Source organism: Symphalangus syndactylus, chromosome 3 (genome assembly GCF_028878055.3).
Source record: "Symphalangus syndactylus isolate Jambi chromosome 3, NHGRI_mSymSyn1-v2.1_pri, whole genome shotgun sequence".
Classification (NCBI taxonomy): domain Eukaryota; kingdom Metazoa; phylum Chordata; class Mammalia; order Primates; family Hylobatidae; genus Symphalangus; species Symphalangus syndactylus.
Window position 1 is genome coordinate 87,886,183 of NC_072425.2, and position 19,718 is coordinate 87,905,900.

Genomic DNA, 19,718 nt, shown 5'->3' on the forward strand with positions numbered 1-19,718 from the left:
GTCTTGGGGGAATGGCAGTCTCTTAGAAAGTCACATATAGCTCCTGGAGAGGTAGGGGGAAGTATTTCTCTGTTGTTGACAATCCAACACTGTTGGCATAAGGGATGATTTCAGGGATCCACTAATGAACTCTCCTTTTCTGAATGGTTACATTTTAAGTATATTAGAAAAAACAGAGCTAGCACAGTAAACCCATGCTGATTTTAAAAAATAGTGAATGGATTTAAAATCTAGTTAAAGAAAAACATTAAACAGGGTACAAGTGATATGTAGATAGGCAGCCATATTCAAGGTGTTCTGCAAATTACTGAAGTTAGAGAAACATTGGTATACATTTAAAAAGGGGCAACTATTCTCAGATTTATAACAATACGTTTTTTCGGCCTATGAATCAGAAATTGGATAAAACAAATCTAAATCCACCAAATAAATAGTCTGAAAGTCTGGATAATGTTGCGGTTGCTTTGGTCTTGGAGTGTAGGTGCATGAAATGGAAACTCAGAAATATCACTAAGATTTCAATAGACTGCTTGACTATGAAGCTAAGAAATAGATGCTGCTGCTGAAAATCATTTAGCACCATATATATGTGAGAAATTCAAGAATACTTACTTTCCTTTTTTAATTGTGTTCCTGCCAAGTAGTGGATCCAGGACTGGATCTATCGTTTCCTCGAGATTTTCAATTAAGATGACATCACCAAAGGCCAAAGCAGTTTCAATGGCATTCAAAAACCTTAAAATTCAGTGGGATTTGAGATAATAAAATGGAAATTGGCACAAAATGTTCAAAATTTTTTAAATGATCAAATTATATTTAATGTAGATATTCTAAATGGGACAAACTTAGAGAAAACTATCTTATAAAGTAGTAGTTTCCTTCAACTAGATTACACAGAAATTAAAGATGAGATTTTAAGATGCTTTTTAGTCATATTTTCCAAGCGAAATTTAATAGTTTGAACTAACAAATCTATGTACAGATTAGTTGCTTGTAATAGCAACCACAGTTGAAATAAGTGTAAGTTACCCAACTATCATACATTTAAATTCATTTGATGGGTCTTTTTTAAGCAAAGTTTCATGTATTAAATGCTTTAAACTTGATCAAACTTTTATTTTTTTAAACCTTTAAGTTTAGTCACTTAAAATGATGAGCTATCATTTTATTTTGGTCTTACTCTCCAAAAAATATCTCCCTACCAAAAATAATTTTCTCCAAGTATTCAGATAAACAAAAACTACATTAAAAAATATAGAGATGGTGGTCTCACTCTGTTGTCCAGGCTGGAGTACAGCAGCATGTTTATGGTTCAATGTAGCCTCGATCTCCTGGACTCAAGTGATCCTCCTGCCTCAGCCTCTCAAGTAGCTGGGACTACAGGTAGGCACTACCATACCTGGCTACTTTTTTTTTTTTTGGTAGAGATGGGGGTCTCACTATGTTGCCCAGGGTGGTCTTGAACTCCTGGCTTCAAGCAATCCTCCTGCCTCAGCCTCCTAAAGTGCTGGGATTATAGGCATGAGCTACTGCACCCAGCCTAAGAACTACATTTACTTGTGTAACTACAGAAATTTCTTATTTCACTCTATGTATAAAAAGAGGATGGAAGGATCAAGTGAAATATCCATAGTTCTAAAATAATTTATTCAACATTAACTGAATAGCAACTGCATACAAGACAGCTTTCTATCTATCAGACAGTATTATCATGATGACTCAGTAACAGAAATTCTTGGAGTAGATTCAATTCTCAAAAGTGACATGTAACTCTTGACTAAGACAATAAATTAACTTCAGGCATCCAATGTTGGGACTTGTAGCCATGTTAAGATCTTTCTATAGGCAGAGTATAGACTTAGAAATATGACTGTAAACATCATTAAGCCTGGAGGCACCCTTGACAATTCTTGTGTTACTATCCAAACACTCCAGAGAAGGAATATAATATATATCCATTCTTGGCTTTAGAAAATTTACCTATTTTCCCCCACAGACACAATGTTTGTTCTAACCTTCAATCTTATCTCTTCTTCAGATAATTGGATGCCATCCAACAAGAATGCCTTTTCAACAGAGATACTTTATATGAAACATGAACAGGCAGATAAACAAATAGCACCAAATTGTAATACATCAATGTGGTGGAGAGGTCTAAGAAACGTCACGCCTTTATAAAAATCAGACCCACTTCACAGCAGGTAAACAGAAAGCCAGTGTCTTCAAACTTCACATACCCTTTCTGGCCCAAACGTGTGACTTTCAGGTCCGTTCCATACTTATTCTTGATCCACTTAATTCCCTGTTGCTGGGGATCTATCACCAGAGGCCAGCGCTCACAGTGTGTTAGGATAGCAGCATTTTCGGTGGACATTCTGTCACTGGGCAGTCCTTCGTTATTCCAGGCGGCAATTGTAGCATCATCCGTCAACATGGAAATCAAGTCCAGGCCTTCGGTTAGTGGAATGGAAACCTTTAAAATCAGAGTTGAATGCAACAAATTGGCCATGTGGCAGAGAGAGGAGACAGACAAGAAAAGAAGAGAACAAAGCCATGAGAAAGTAACTCTAGGTAAACATGATAATTTTCTGTGGATTCTCAGAAGCCAAACACAACTCATCATTAGATGCAGTTTGACTTGATAAATCCAGTATTTACATCTCAGAATTCTGTCAACTGTGGGATTCAACATCGGTTTTATCAACTGCATCTCCTGGGCTTCAACTGAGAGAGACTTTGCCCCATACTTAGGTAAGAGTGAATTTACACCCCAAGAAGAATGGCAGGACAACAGAAATGTATTTGCCCATGGAGCAATCCACGCCCCCCACCCCCACATAAGCAATGCTAAAATTCAGTATCTTGCTCAGGCACTTCATTTTTTTTCTACAGACCAATGCTACAAAGAGATGACCTCTCTCTCTGGGATGGGTTAATGGAAAGTATTCAGTTCACTGGAACTCCATCATCTCCTCAGTTGTGCAAAGGAATTTAGGATGTCACTTCTAGGCTGAGAGGAAATTATCTATGCCTTGATTGCATTGCAAAGTAAGGGGTTGGGGAGGGGCAAGCGAGGAGGGAGGGGCAAGCAGGGTGGAGAGGGCAACCCATTTTAAAGAATAAGGATACTTTATAAAAATTGACAACAATAAATAACATTGTGGCAAAAATTGTATTAAAGAATGTATATGTTTACTCCGCCAGTCATCAGTCACCAAACATTTATTGAGCATTTTCTACGTACATGAAACACCGTCTAGAGACACCAAAATGTGCAGGACGAATACCTAGCTAGCCCCCTAGCTTGGTGGGGTGGTTAACATGGAAGCATGCCTCTATGAGAGACTGTAGTAAGAACCCTACCTGTAGTAGGTAGGGGAGGCTATATCAGCAGTAACAGTTTGGTTCATTGGTTTGTCACAGAGCTTCAAAACAAAATGCTGAAAGGATTCCCACATTAAGGCTCGGATGCAACTTGATATGAATATAGGAAAAGTAGCACAATATTCTTACTGCCTCCGACTACAATGTTATCTTAAAAATGAATCAAACCTTATCTGCTAGTGATATTGAACAAGTCTTGGTATCTGGCTTGATACACAGTTCCCTTAGAGACATAGGCAATTTGATCTGTTAGAATAAGCACTCTTCTATTGGCAAGAGGAATGTGCTTTAATTTGTTACCTTCTACTTAATACAAACAGCTGAAACAATTAGGGGCTGTAACTTTGATTTCTGAAGCTAAAAGGACTAACAGAAGGGCCACCTGCAGATCTCATACTCAAAATCAACAGTTTGAGTACCTACTCTGTGCAGAGTAGACAGCCAGGGATCAAAGAGAATACCAATCTCCTCCTTTTTTCCTGGTCAGTAGGGGAAATAAAACCCAGTTCAATATAAATGAAGAAATAAAACCCATCTTAATATAAATAAAGACACCTACATTAAAGAATATCATAACTATAGTGACTACTTTGAGACTCAAATTTTTAGGATGTTTTAATAGTATTGTGTCCAAATAAACTACATACAGATTTTTTTTCATAAAAATATTTTTTGATAGTTATAATACAGGCATCATTTTCACATTAATATTAACCTAAATGTAGGGTGAGGAAAATAAGCCCCATTTCATATACAGGCATGCACCATATAACATTTTGGTTAATGATGGACTGCATATACAACAGTGGTTTCATAAGATTATAATGGAGCCGAAAAATTCCTATCACCTAGTGACATTGTAGCCATCATAACGTTGTAGTACAATTACATTATTTTAAAAATAAATGTTGTGTAGGCTAAGTGTACAGTGTTTACAAAGTCTACAGTAGTATACAGTAATGTCCTAGGCCTTTACATTCACTCACTGACTAAACCAGAGCAATTTCTAGTTCTGCATGCTCCGTTCACGATAGGTGTTCTATGCAGGTGTACCAATTTTAGTCTTTTATGCTATATTTTTTGTGTATCTTTTCTATATTTGGATACATTTAGATGCACAAATACTTACCATTGTGCTACAATTGCCTACAGCATTCAATAAAATAACATGCTGTGCAGGTTTGTAGCCTAGGAGCAATAGGCTATGCCACGTAGCCTAGGTGTGTAGTAGGCTGTCTCATCTAGGTCTATGCAAGTACACCAAAAGGCATTTCTCAGAACATATACCCTTCATTAAGTGACATATTAGAGTATATCTTCTTTTTATTATAATTAACCTGTCTTTTCAGAATTTCGTGGAGTCTGCAGCAACGAAAATGGGTTTGGAAACCAAGTGCAAAGAGGGAACCCTTTAAGTTCAAAGTCTCCTTCTAGAGTCAGCCTATTGCAAGACTCCATCTAATTGCTCTATTAAGTAGGGTCAACATGTTGTGAGTCAGGATGTTACTATAAGGTGGAGCTGAAACAAAAAAGGAGGCTCACTCTTTGGAAAACAAGCATTTGCTAGAGAGAAAAGACAAGCCCGGAAGCACACGCCACGAGCCAAAGTGAAATTAGTCATAACACCAAATGCCCATCTGGCCTCTAAAAACTGACCAACTGGCATATTCCTAAGAAAAAAGGGTAATTTCCTGTGGAAGTAATACTCCCAGTTCCTCCTAATATTACGGTAACGTAACAACTAATGTTTACGTAAGGCTTTACCTGTTCACAAAATTTATTCATATAAATTCATTCTTTCCATTTTTTCATTTAATCCTTACAAGAGTTCTGCAAGGTAGATATCTCTATTTTATTGCTTAGGACACAGAGGCTTAGCATTAGTGCTTGTAATAACTAATTAATAACCAATAACTAATTATTGGCACTAATAACTCCATGTATTTGCTCTGTCTATAAACTGCTGGGTCAAAGCAATGAGTGGAGTGCAAAGGCTGCCTTGAACTTGCCTATAACTCTGTCCATCTGCCCAGCAAACAACTTTGGATGGAAACAACTTTGGAAAACAGTGTAATTTGGACCCTCAAGGCCATGTATGCCCACAGCCCCTGTCCTTTTCAGCCACTACCCTCTGTGTTACTGTTTGCTCCCTGTCCCATCCCTCAAACTCATGCCCCCATGGTTGTATTTTCTGACAACGCTTCCCCCATACCCTTTAGTATCTTAGTCTTGTTTGGACCAAATTGCCTTATCTTCTTTACCTGCTTGTCTTAAGCAAAACTAGGCTCTCCCCCAAGGGTAATGGCCGTCGACCCCAGGCTGGATACTGGACTTCTGAGAGAGCTTTAAAAAGCTGCCAACAGGCCCGGCCCTTCCCCCAAGTGATTCAGCATCAACAGGCATCAATGCATTTCAAAAGTTCCCTCTCACATGATTTTAACAGGAGGCTGGGGTGCAAGAGCCATTGTTCTAGAGTCTCATTTCACTTGAGGGCTTTCTGAAGTGGAAAGAGTTCATTTTCCTCCCTTCCCACCTCTCTCTCCCTCTCTCTTTTCTTTCTTTTTGAAATAAGGTCTCACTCTGTCACCCAGCCTGGAGTTCAGTGGTGCCATCATAGCTTGCTGTAATCTCTAACTCCTGAGCTCAAGTGATCCTCCCTCCTCAGCCTCTTTGCCACCACACTTGGTTGGGTTTAAAAATTTTTTTTTTTCATACAGATAGTGTCTCACTGTGTAGCCCAGGCTGGTCTCAAACTCCTGGCCTCAAGAGATCTTCTCGCCTTGGCCTCCCAAAGCACTGGGAGACGTGAGCCACCTCACCCAGCGGACAGTTGATTTTCTTAATAATCCCATTATGAAAAGTGGGTGTGGGAAAGAGTTGCCATTCCTCTTTCTTCCCTGTAAGTCAACCCAAATCATGATTCTTCCATCCTTAAGTCAAAATGCCACCTTTAAGACCCATGGACTCCAGATATACAATCTCCGATCTATTTCCCCACCTTATGAATGACATAGCTATTGGTCTTTCTCGCCTTTCCAAGTTCTGCTATCAATCCTTGACAACCTCAGTACCCATGTAGATGATGATTCCACTCTCTGGCCTTAACATCTTTCATGTTAAAGCACTGTATTTCCTTTCTATTCCAGTTGGGGGAATTGGGGGAGGAAGGGGATGATATCAGAATCACCCGGGAAGATTATACAACACCCCCATCCCTGGCTTCCGACATGCACATCCCCACCCCCCATGATGGTGATATGTCTTTGGATGAGTATTAGAGTACCTCCTTTTTTGACGGGAAATGTAGTCCCAGGCTTTGTAACAATCTGAAATTATTTCATCATTGAAACCTAAAATTCCTGTACCCAACTCTTTGATTATGATTGTCTACATCTCTTTCACATCTTTAAACATAACACTTACTCTAAATACTATTAAGACACCAGAACTTTACCCTACTGTTTACAGTTTTACTGTGGTAAAATATACTTAACATGAAATTTTTCATTTTAACCATTCTAAGTGTACAGTTCAAGTGGCATTAAATACATTCACATTGTTGTACAACCATTATCATTATCTATCTCCAGAACTTTTTCACGTTCCCAAACTGAAACATACCTACCACACAATAACTCCCCATTCCTCCCTCTCCCAGCCCCTGGTAACCACCATTCCACTTTCTGTCTCTATCAATGTGAATGCTCTAGGTCCCTCGTAAAGTGGAAGTATTTGTCCTTTTGGCTTATTTTAATTTTGTTTTTTGAGATGGCATCTCACTCTGTCACCCAGGCTGGAGTACAGTGGCACGATCTTGGCTCACTGCAACTTCCGCCTCCTGGGTTTAAGCGATTCTCCTGCCTTAGCCTCCTGAATAGCCTGGATTACAGGCACCCACCACCACGCCTGGCCAATTTTTAGTAGAGAGGGGGTTTCACCATGTTGGCCAGGCTGGTCTTGAACTTCTGACCTCAAGTGATCTGCACACCATGGCCTCCCAAAGTGCTGGGATTACAGGCATTAGCCACCAGGTCCAGCTGTGACTGGCTAATTTCAGCTGGCCTAATATTGACAAGGTTCATCCATGTTGTAGCACGTACCAGAATTTCCTTCATTTTTGAGGCTAGATAACATTCTATTGTGTATTTATACCTTATGTTTAAAAATCCATTCTGTGTTCCTCTGGAAGTTTTCAACCCCATCAAAAAGTAGGTGAAGGACATGAACAGACACTTCTCAAAAGAAGACATTTATGCAGCCAAAAAACACATGAAAAAATGCTCATCATCACTGGCCATCAGAGAAATGCAAATCAAAACCACAATGAGATACCATCTCACACCAGTTAGAATGGCCATCATTAAAAAGTCAGGAAACAACAGGTGCTGGAGAGGATGTGGAGAAATAGGAACACTTTTACACTGTTGGTGGGACTGTAAACTAGTTCAACCATTGTGGAAGTCAGTGTGGCGATTCCTCAGGGATCTAGAACTGGAAATACCATTTGACTCAGCCATCCCATTACTGGGTATATACCCAAAAGGATTATAAATCATGCTGCTATAAAGACACATGCACATGTATGTTTATTGCGGCACTATTCACAATAGCAAAGACTTGGAACCAACCCAAATGTCCAACGATAGACTGGATAAAGAAAATGTGGCACATACACACCATGGAATACTATGCAGCCATAAAAAATGATGAGTTCATGTCCTTTGTAGGGACATGGATGAAACTGGAAAACATCATTCTCAGTAAATTATCGCAAGGACAAAAAACCAAACACCGCATGTTCTCACTCATAGGTGGGAATTGAACAATGAGAACTCATGGACACAGGAAGGGGAACATCACACTCTGGGGACTGTTGTGGGGTGAGGGGAGAGGGGAGGGACAGCATTAGGAGATATACCTAATGCTAAATGACGAGTTAATGGGTGCAGCAAACCAACATGGCACATGGATACATATGTAACAAACCTGCACATTGTGCACATGTACCCTAAAACCTAAAGTATAAAAAAAAAAAGATAAATATCTTATGTTCTTACATGTGGGAGCTAAAAACGTGGATCTTATGGAGGTAGAGAGTAGAATGATGGTTACCAGAGAACCGGAGGGAGGGAAATGGAGGAGAGGGGATGCAGGGAAGTTGGTTAGTAGGTACAAAAGTACAGTTAGATAGAAGAAATAACTGCCAGTATTCAATAACACAGTAGAGAAACTGTAGTTAATAATTTATTGTATATTTCAAATACCTAGAAAGGAAGAATTATAGTGTTCTTAACACAGAGAAAAAATAAATGTTTAAGGTGACAGATATCTTATTTACCCTGACTTGACCATTACACATTGTATACAGGTATCAAACTATCACATTACCCCAAAAATACATATGAGTATTATAGACCAATAAAAACATTTTTAAAAATAATGAAATATTTATTATGAATGTTGTAAAAATAAGAAAAACTGCAGCACATGAGAAACAATTTCACCATGGAATTTCTGGCCAGTTCTCATTACAGAGGTCCAAAAGTGCCTGGCATATACATGGGTTTTACTACTGAAATTTCAACGTGATCTTTCTACCTGTTGACGAGGTAAGGAACTGAACTTACCTTCTGTTGAAGAAAGGGAACCCACTTGCAGTGCACCAGCTCCTGGCGATACTGCTTTGTGAAGGGTCCGACGTAAGACACAAATGCTGCCGTGAGAAGAACATCTCCACAGAGTGTCTTCTCTTGAGCTTCAAAGGACTTAATGGATTGACCCCAGCGAATCTTCTCTGACTGAAAGATGAAATTACTCAGCTGTAATTGCAGGATGAACGTCAACTCCACAAATGCTTAATGCTATTACCTTATGGCAAGGTTTACATCCTTCTACACAGTCACTATAAGGAACAGAGTGTAACGGGTTGGTGTGACTATTATAATCTTTCATGTGTTTGAAACCCATCATTATGATGGAGTTCTCATACTCCCCTCAGTGGAGTTTATCACAATGTGACATTAGTTCTTTAACATCTCTTCTCACTGGACATCCAACTCTTCCATTATGATTGAGGTCCTTCTTGAAAGGCTGACAGTCTCTCCCCTGTCCCTCTGGGAATGGAAGATGACCAAGAGCTGTGGCCAAGAATGAGTGATGTTAAGATTACTTATTTATTTGACAAGGTCTGGCTCTATCGCCCGTGCTGGAATGCCATAGCACCATCTTGGCTCATTGCAACTTCTACCTCCTGGGCTTAAGCCATCTTCTCACTTCAGCCTCTCAAGTAGCTGGGACTACAGGCATGCACCACCGTGCCTGGCAAATTTTTGTATTTTTTGTAGAGACGGGGCTTCACCATGTTGCCCAGGCTGGTCTCAAACTCATGAGCTCAAGCAATCCACCTGCCTTGGCCTCCTAAAGTGCTGGGATTACAGGCGTGAGCCACCGCACCTGGCCTGATGTCAGGATTTTTAATGTCAGCCTGGCTGCTCTCCATTCTTCCCACTACACTGCCCTAGTCAAACTTCTTATTTACTTACCTATTTTTAACATGCTGGCAATGGTCTGATTACAGACAAAGGGAAATGACAAACACAAATCTTCTTAATTAGTTAAAACATAAAGCTGACATAGCCATCTATCCTGGATTCTACTAATTAAAGAGTAGCATTGGTAGTTACTAAACTCAGGTTAGTTTTCTAATATAATCATTAAATCAGTAGAGGAAGCTATGATCTATGTAAAAAGGTGGAAATTGGGACTTCACAATACTCTCCAAGAACGCTGTTGAAGTCCTTATATCTAGTTGGATGGCCATTTAAAATCTGATTTACAGGTTAAGTATGTGAAGCCCTTAATATTGGATTTGAATAAAACTGCAATAAATATGTATGGATTGACTGAACTGCAGGGTAGTTCACTAATTTATTTTGTTTCAATGTACGCTAAAAATACAACATTTTAAGAATATGCAAATTAATAGAACTTGAAAAAAAATCAGCAATTTGTTAGTACAAGCAAAGAAGCACCCTATGGAATTTTGCTCTCCCCATGAAAGTAGATTGACCACAGAAAACAAAAATGATGTCAGAATGGATTGGAATGCCAGTTCCCCGCAAGCTATCTTAATATCTACAACACTGAGGTCGGAGGTCATGAAATTAGCATGTGAAAATGGTTATCAAAGTGGTTTCAAGATCATCTCCTTGCTTTGCTTGATAAAGATCACCCCAAGTTAACTATATAATTAAACACTAAGGAACCTCAGCTCTCTAGCCCTCTTTATAGAATTTATTACTTTCCTTCCTCAGCCATAGACAACATATCCATTAATTTTCAGGAGGAATCTCTCATTCATCTACCCTCCATCTTTGCTGTTTTTGGTTTGTAAAGGATAAACAATAAAATGTGCCCAACTCATTCTCCAAAACAGCTTTGAAATTTGAAGATTTACTAAACATAGACTGATTGGCTATCGAAATCGTCAGTAATTTCGCTATAGTATCCATGCAACATAAATCATTACTGACATTGGCTAACAAGGGTTTAAGAGTTGGAACATGTCCTGTAATAAATTTCTAGACAGTTAAAAATCACTATAATTTTATTCTAATGCATTATAGATTGCCTGTAATGTCATCCTGGCTGGGGTGACCCATTTCTAATTTTGAACAGCTGCTCAGCTCAGGAGTTAGTTAATGATTAAATATAAATTGCCTGATTTATTAGTCTGAATGGCTGAGCTTCCAGGTCAATGCTATATAGACAAAATCATCAGTCTTGATGTTTTTCAGAAGTTAACTGTCTCCTGTTCTAGTCAGAAAGAATTTATCCTGAAAGAAAAAGATCTGACATCTTCAATTAATCTTTTAAAAATATATATTTTTTCTTAGTTAACATGATACAATTTCCTTGTCTAAATCATCACTAGTAAGTAAAGTCTTTGGAAATATTGCTATATTTTAGACACACATGGTAGGGCCTGCTTTTCCCTTGATAAAACTTTCAGACATTCTGTAACTAGTCCAGGAAAACAGTCTAATTATATAACAGTTTTTCTCAGGTACCTCACAAATGGTGAACTCTTCAAACTGCTTAAATCTTGCCACTTTAAACGGAAGTAGTTGTAAGTACTAGTACTGGTGAAATTTCTCAACTCACCTAAGAAGAGCAAGTCTTCAAAAGACTCTAGAATTTTAATACAGGAGGCTCCCAAAACTCACCCATTTATTAATTTATTCATTCAGTAAATATCTAGTGATGCCTATGACATGCCAGGACTATTCTATATGCTTGGGATCAAGCAGTGCACAAAAAATGGTGAAGTTTCCTGTTCTTGAGAAGCTCATATTTCAGTTGGGGAAAAAAAGACCAAAAAAAGTATTTGTGTGTATGCATGCATGTACAACTACGTTCATGCAATAAATGCTATCAAAAAATGGTAACAGAGCAAGTGGAGAAAATAGAGATGCGTGTGTGTGCATGTATGTGTGCGTGTGAATGAGTGGGGGTCTCATGTGTGTTGGATGAAGGCTCTTTTATGTAGGGAGGTCAAAGAAAACCAATTGATAATGAGAACTTTCAGCAGAGCCTGACAAAGTGAAGAGCCAGTGATGTGATTGCCTGGAAAAGGCTAAGGCACAAAGAAGAAGCGTGTCTGGAAGTATGAGGGAGAGACAGCAGGCCAGTGAAGATGGGGCAAGACAGAAGTGGCAGAGGTGAGGACAGAGGGGTATCCAGGAGACAGATTATCATGTAGGGCCTTGTAGGTCAGTAAAGCCTTTAGGCTGGACTTTGAGTGATTAATTAGTTATTGGGGAGTTCTGTGTGAAGGGGTGATGTGAATGTACTTAAGTTTGTAAAATATCACCCAGCTACAATGAGGGAAATAAGCTTTAGGAGGTAATGGTGGGGCCTGCAGAGGTACCCTAGGGGACAGATGCCACAGCGTGGACCAGCATGGTAAGGTGAAGAGAATGCGAAGTGCTGGGATTTGGAATGAACCTGAAAGGCAGAGTCAACAGAATATCTGATGGATTGGATGTCAGAAAGAGTCAAGGGTGATTCAAAATCTTTGGGCCAGAAAAACTGGAAGAACAGAATGCAGTTATTGAGATGGAATGGAGAGAGGGGATTTGCAGGGTGAATTATGAGTTTTTGCATAATGAACTATGCATTTCAGAGAGACAGTGTATTTAAACTTGTGGTGAATTAGTTAAATTTGTGGTAATAAGTTAGGGTTTTAAAAATCTACTATAGCCTGGGCGCGGCGGCTCATGCTTGTAATCCCAGCACTTTGGGAGGCTGAGGTGGGCGGATCACGAGGTCAGGAGATCGAGATCATCCTGGCTAACGCGGTGAAATCCCGTCTCTACTAAAAATACAAAAAATTAGCCGGGCGTAGTGGCGGGCGCCTGTAGTCCCAGCTACTCGGGAGGCTGAGGCAGGAGAATGGCGTGAACCCGGGAGGCGGAGCCTGCGGTGAGCCGAGATCACGCCACTGCACTCCAGCCTGGGGGATAGAGCGAGACTCCGTTTCAAAAAAAAAAAAAACAAAAAAACTACTACAAGAAATGAGGCTATCACCTAGCCATCCCAAAACACGTTTCTCCCTCGTTTCTTGCTAAGAGAACCCTGAATCTGAATAGGATGGTCATGTGCGCAGTCCCATGAGATGAACGGTGACTTGCTAAGCCAATGATAGCCCCATTCCCCACTTTTCCAGACCTTTCTCTTTTTTTGGCAGGAGGTGTGGGGTGTAGTTAGCAGTTTATCTAGTTCTGACTAAAGAAACTTAAGTGGGAGTCTGTCAGAGACATTTCCAGAAAAACATCAGTTTTTCTCATAAAAGGAGAAAACCCCGGCTGATACAGATTGTTCCCTTTCTCTACTGTCTCTTTGAATCTGAAGGTGTAGCAGCCATCTTGAGACCATGAGGCAAAATGCATGAGGGTGAATGCCCACTTGCTAAGCGTGGAGAGGCAGAGGGCAACAAAGAGCCTAGGTGGCTGATCACCAATCACCAGGATCAACACTGATAATGGTCTAGCCCTAGCATTTTTTGTAATATGTGAAAAATGAGCTCCCGTTTGAGCCACTGTAAAAGTTTTCTATCACCTCCAGCCAAATGCATTTCTAATAGTGCAGTTGCATATTTTAGTGCAGTTATATGCTTGTCAGCTAAAGGCATTTCTAATAATGCAATTATATACTTTTTAGTTACACATTTTATTACTTTTTAGTTATATATTTTATATACTTTCTAATAGTGCAGTTATAGACTTTATATTTTAAAAAGTAACGGCTTTATTGAGATATAATTCACATACCATGAAATTCACCTATTAAAATATACAGTAGAGTGGTTTTTACTATATATATATAAAATATATATATATATATATATATATACAGACTTGCACAATTATCTCCTCTAGCTCATTTTAGTACATTTCCCTCACCCCAAAGAGAAACCATGTATCCAGTAGTAGTCATTCCCCAAACCCCACACCCTTGTCCAGCCCCTGGCAACCATTAGTCTATTTTGCGTCTATAAATTAGCCTGTTCTGGACATTTCATACACAGGCACATTCTGCCTGTGTATCATATGGTATCACATATCACGTGATATGTGGCCTTTTGTGTCTGGCTTCCGTCTTTTAACATGGTATTTTCAAGATTCATACATTGTAGCATGACTCAGTATTCATTTTTATAGATGAATACTATTACATTATATGGATATACATTTTATTTATCCATTTATCAATTAATGGACATTTGGGTTGTTTCTAAGCTTTATGAATAATTCTGCTATGAACATTGCATATGAGCTTTTTAATGGACATTTATTTTCATTTATTTGGGGTATACACCTATGAGTAGATGATTGCATCATGTGGTAACTTTATGTTTAACATTTTGAAGAACTGCAGAACTGTTTTCCAAAGCGGTGGAACCATTTTACATTCCAACCAGCATTTCTCCATATCGTTTGCCAATACTATTACTGTCCATATTTTTTATAATAGTCATCCTGGTGGTTATGAAGTGGTACCTTGTTGTGGTTTTAATTTGCACTTCCCTAATGACTAATGGAGTTGAGCATCTTTTCAGGTGCTTACTGGCTATCTGCGTATCTTTTATGGAGAAAGGCCTATTCAAATCCTTTTCTTATTTTAAAATTTGGTTATTTCTTTGACTTTTGTTAGGAAATACTTGAACATACATTATGCCTTTTGAGCATCATGACAACCTTGTGAGGGAAACGTTATCCACACCCCTGTTTTAGATAGAAGAAAACGAAGTTGAAGAAGTTCAGTGATTTCCCCAAAACTGTTGAATGCCACATTGTAGAGCAAATAAAATCTGTGAATACTGATGTTAAAGAACATATGTTCCTCTACCGCTCATGTTCAAGCAAGAGAATGTTAATAAGAATTATAAAAAACCTTTATCTAATGGAATAACTATTAACATAAGCATGTCAGTCACCTATAAAAAGATGTAACAACAAAAACATAAACCAACCCGGTTTAACCTGAAAGAAATCAGATGCTGGTAGAATTCAACGGCAAATGTATATTAAAAGGATCAGACAACAAACAGTTCAATTTCATAATTATCTAGCAGCCATCCTGAGTTTTATAACCTATTTTAAGAAAAACATGCTTTATTTTTGTTTTTAAAGGATTTCACCATGTGGTAAGAAAGAAAGGAAGAGAGAAAGTAGAAAAAATAAGTACATAACCGACCCACAGCTGATGTACTCCACTGTCTTAAAGTGGATACAAGACCACTAAATTCTGATAAAGTATATGTCTTCCCTGTTTTCGCTGGAGATCAGACTGATGGCACATTGAGTTCAGGACTATATATTAAAAGATACGTACTTGAACATTTCTTCCTTCTGGTGAGTTAGAGCCACAGTATGAGTGATTATTAAATATTATCCTTTGTTGTTAATTCCATGTATATTTAGTTATTATTGATGGCAAATAATAAAATTCCCACAAGCTGATCTGAATATTTTAGTTAGAACGTTTGGAAGAAAAGGTTTAACTTGCCTCAAGTTCCTTGACAAGTCTGTTAGCTAATTTGATGGTTTTGTTGGTTTGGTTCACCTCTTCTTGACACCGGACTTTCTCAGCTGTTGCTTTTTCAAATGAAGCTGTGAGTCTGCTCAGATTTCGATCCAGATCCTGAATCAGAGTTGAATTAACTTTGTAGTCATTTTTAGTTAAAAGAGAGAGATTACCATCATCTTAAAACATCTGTTACTGTAAGGTAAATGGACAAACCTCTTCCCCCATTAACCTTTGCCCCTTTACCATACGTATTTTAGGGAAGAAGGAAAAGAAGGATATAATGAAATAAACCCATCAGTGCCACCATAAACTAACAGTTCACGATGTGGTCTTCTCCCCTTCCGCCTCCACTGGAAAGAATGCAGGGAGTGACTGGGGTGAATGGATGTGCCCTGAAGATGCAAATACGCTGTGGGTGCACTATCATCCCCCTCTGCTCTTGCACCTAAGCCTTATCCTCCAATACTAGCTTTATTAAAGACAAGAGTGACTTGTTTGGTTTCTCCACCCACTGATTCTTTTCTCTTTGGGCTCATAATTCAGGCAGTGAAGAGGGGTGTTAATTACTGAGCCCTTTAGACCCAGCTTCGCCAATCAGATTTTTCTTTTTCGTTTTTTTTGGAATGAGTATTATTCTGTTGCCCAGGCTGGATGCAATGGTGCAATCGCAGTTCACTGCAACCTCTGCCCCCCAGGTTCAAGTGATTCCTGTGCCTCTGTCTCCTGAGTAGCTGGGATTACAGGTGTGCACCACCACGCCCGGCTAATTTTTGTAGATTTAGTAGAGATAAGGGTTCACCATGTTGGCCAGGCTGGTCTTGAACTCCTGGCCTCAAGTGATCCACCCACCTCGGCCTCCCCAAGTGCTGGGATTACAGGCATGAGCCACTGTGTCTGGCCCACATTTTTCTCTTCTGGAGGTAGGGATTGAAACTCAAAGATAATCCATTGTCTTTAGCATTGAAAGACCTGGGAGGATATGCGAATCAGAGGGCTTCATTTAAAGAGGGAACACTTTCCACTGGGGCACAGAAAAAAATAGAGAAAACCATTGTGGAGAAAGAGAAAAGGATGAAAGGGACGTACAAAGAGAAGCAAGATGAGAAATCACACAGCCCTAGAGACTCCAAGAGAAGTTCATGGCAGCTTCTTGTTTCCTGGATCTCTTGGGTCCCCTGGTCACCTTTTGTCCATGAGTTTGTCTTTGTGTTCTTTTTGGCTATGGTATTTTGAATGAGCTCATATCACTTATAGACAAAAAGTCTTGATTAAGATGTCAAATGCTTGTGAGACTCCTCACTATGGTATCTTGCTAGCATATTAAGTTCTGACAAACCTAATGAGATTTATAATATTGCTTTTGTAGATGCATGCAAAGTTCCAAGAAACTTTAACAAGAAAACTTACAGAATATAATCTATTAATAATTTAGAGACAGACTATATTTGTCGATGACCCAGTTATTTCACCATTACTTTATATTGCTAAAGCAATATATATATATATATATACATAAATACGTATATACATCAAATTTAAGATTAATATGCAAAATAGCATCAAATTTATGAGAATTGATGGAGACATTACACATCACCAGTTAGAAATAAGATTGAAATATGGCTGGGCGCGGTGGCTCATGCCTGTAATCTCAGCACTTTGGGAGGCCGAGGCAGACAGATCACGAGGTCAGGAGTTCGAGACCAGCCTGGCCAACATAGCGAAACCTCATCTCTACTAAAAATATAAAAATTAGCTGGGCGTGGTGGCAGGTGCCTGTAATTCCAGCTACTCGGGAGGCTGAGGCAGGAGAATTGCTTGAACCTGGAAGGCAGAAGTTGCAGTGAGCTGAGATCATGCCATTGCACTCCAGCCTGGGAAACAAGAGCAAGACTCCATCTTTAAAAAAAAAAAAAAAAAAAAAAAAAAAAAAGATTGAAGTAAAAATATTACAGGTCTATTTTGAGTTATTAAGAGTACTTATAGTTTTATCAAACACAGAAGCACATGAAGGCTCTGGTATCAGACTCCTTGGGTTGATATTTGGATGCTGCTATCAGCTAAGCAGTATCAAGTTGGGGCTATTTATTTACCTTCTCTATGCTTCAGCTTCATTACCTTAAAAATGGAATTAATAATGTTACCTAGCCCAAAGCATTTTTTTTGAGGATTAATTTTGATGATTTATAGAATAATACCTGAGACAGTAGAAGCAATGGTTCTCAAAATTTTTGGTCTCAAAACTCTTTTACATTCAGAACCCTAAAGGGCCCTGGTTCATACAGATAATATCAAGTAATATTTATGGTATTAGAAGTTAAAACTGATACAAATTAAAAAATTTATTTAAAAATATTAATAAACTCATCATGTATGAGCATAATTTTATTAAAAATAACAATATTACCAAAACAAAATTAATGAAAAATGGCATTTAGATTTTTGTGAACCTAATTTTTATGACTTATTTAACAGAAGACTGTTAGATTCTTATACCTGCTACTGTGTTCAATCTGTTGAGGTGTTGCATGTCATACAGCCACTGAAAAACTCTGCTGTATGCTTGCTGGAGAATGAAGGTGAATAAAGCAGACAATGCCTTATATAACTTGCAGGTGAGGAAACTGAGACAAAGATCAGTTGAGTTATTTGCTATAGTTTCACCAGCTAGTGAGTGAGAAAACAAGGCTATGAACCCAAACCTTCTGAGTCCTGGACCAATTTAATGGAAGGCATTTAACAAAATAGATGTTTGAGAAGGTCCAGCTGTGAAGAGACAGAGCCACTACTTCCAGGCTGCCCAGTCAGATCACACGTGGTATACTGTATAGTTAAGTTTCCAGCTTTGAGTTTAAAAATGACTTGGTTATGCCAGGGATGGTGGCTCATGCCTGTAATCCCAGCACTTTGGGAGGCTGAAGTGGGTGGACCACCTGAGGTCAGGACTTCAAGATCAGCTTGGCTAGCAGGGTGAAACTCCATCTCTACTAAAAATACAAAAAAATTAGCCTGGTATGGTGGCACATGCCTGTAGTCCAGGTACCCGGGAGGCTGAGGCACAAGAATTGCTTGAACCTAGGGGTCAAGGTTGTAGTGAGCTGAGATCGTGCCACTGCACTCCAACCTGGATGATGGAATGAATGAATGAATGTCTTGGTTCTAGTTCCTCTGCCTCTTACTGGCCCTGGTGGTGTGGGCTCATTTTTCACTTTATGTGAGCTTTACATTTTCTCATGTGTAAAGTGGGACTACTCCTACTAATACCTACTTCATAGGTAGGTGTGCTATGGAATCAAATGTGTATTAATGCATGCAAAATATGGCACAGCACATTCAGCAAGCACATGGTAAGTTAGCTTGGTCTACAAATATCATTGGAGTTTATTTCAAATGGGATACAAATTCACTTTGGTTCATTTTTTCATTGAATGAAAACATAATGGCAAACGTTTGGGTAAAAGTTGGCCCTTGGCATGTAACTCTTAAGGGCATTAGTGAATGTTCACCAGGAACAAGTACTAATCTGGTATAATAGCCAGCATTCTAAGCATGCTTAAAGGTGATAATCTACTACTTTCCTAGGAATGTTTAGTTGTTGATTTGAGCTTACACTAACTGTTTTATGTGTATTCAGAGATTTGAAGGGAGCACTAGTGTCTCACATGAATACAGTTAATATAAACATAAATGTGTAAACTGTACATGTACTAGAAAAAATAGTTCAAGGGCTGGGCGTGGTGGCTCAAGCCTATAATCTCAGCACTTTGGGAGGCCAAGGTAGGCGGATCACCTAAGGTTGGGAGTTCGAGACCAGCCTGATCAACATGGAGAAACCCCGTCTCTACTAAAAATATAAAATTAGCCAGGCATAGTGGTGCATGCCTGTAATGCCAGCTACTCGGGAGGCTGAGGCAGGAGAATTGCTTGAACCTGGGAGGCGGAGGTTGTAAGGAGCTGAGAATGCGCCACTGCACTCCAGCCTAGGCAACAAGAACGAAACTCCATCTCAAAAGAAAAAAAAATAGTTCAAAGCTAATATATAATCATCAAGATGATTTTACTCTAAAATAAATAAGATTAGGTTTCCAAAATATTTTCTGAGGGAGTCTTAATATTGCTTGTAGCTTTCTCCTTGTTTTCAAAAATTTTTTTTCTATAGAAAATTCTATTCTTGCTGTTTTTCTTTTCTCACCACCCACTCTCCTTCATCTATTTTAATCTGACTTTTATTCCTATCACTTTTT

General features: G+C 38.9%; 1 protein-coding gene across 1 annotated transcript in view; it reads right to left on the minus strand.

Annotated features, from left to right (window-relative positions):
* DNAH11 (dynein axonemal heavy chain 11) overlaps positions 1-19,718 on the minus strand; it is a 366,891-nt gene that overhangs the window by 84,089 nt on the left and 263,084 nt on the right. Inside the window, exons 62-65 of the mRNA XM_055272477.2 lie at positions 15,450-15,588; positions 9,012-9,178; positions 2,238-2,473; positions 613-735 (exon numbers count right to left, since the gene is read on the minus strand). Coding sequence (XP_055128452.1) covers positions 613-735; positions 2,238-2,473; positions 9,012-9,178; positions 15,450-15,588 — 665 coding nt within the window. The remainder of the gene's footprint in view (positions 1-612; positions 736-2,237; positions 2,474-9,011; positions 9,179-15,449; positions 15,589-19,718) is intronic.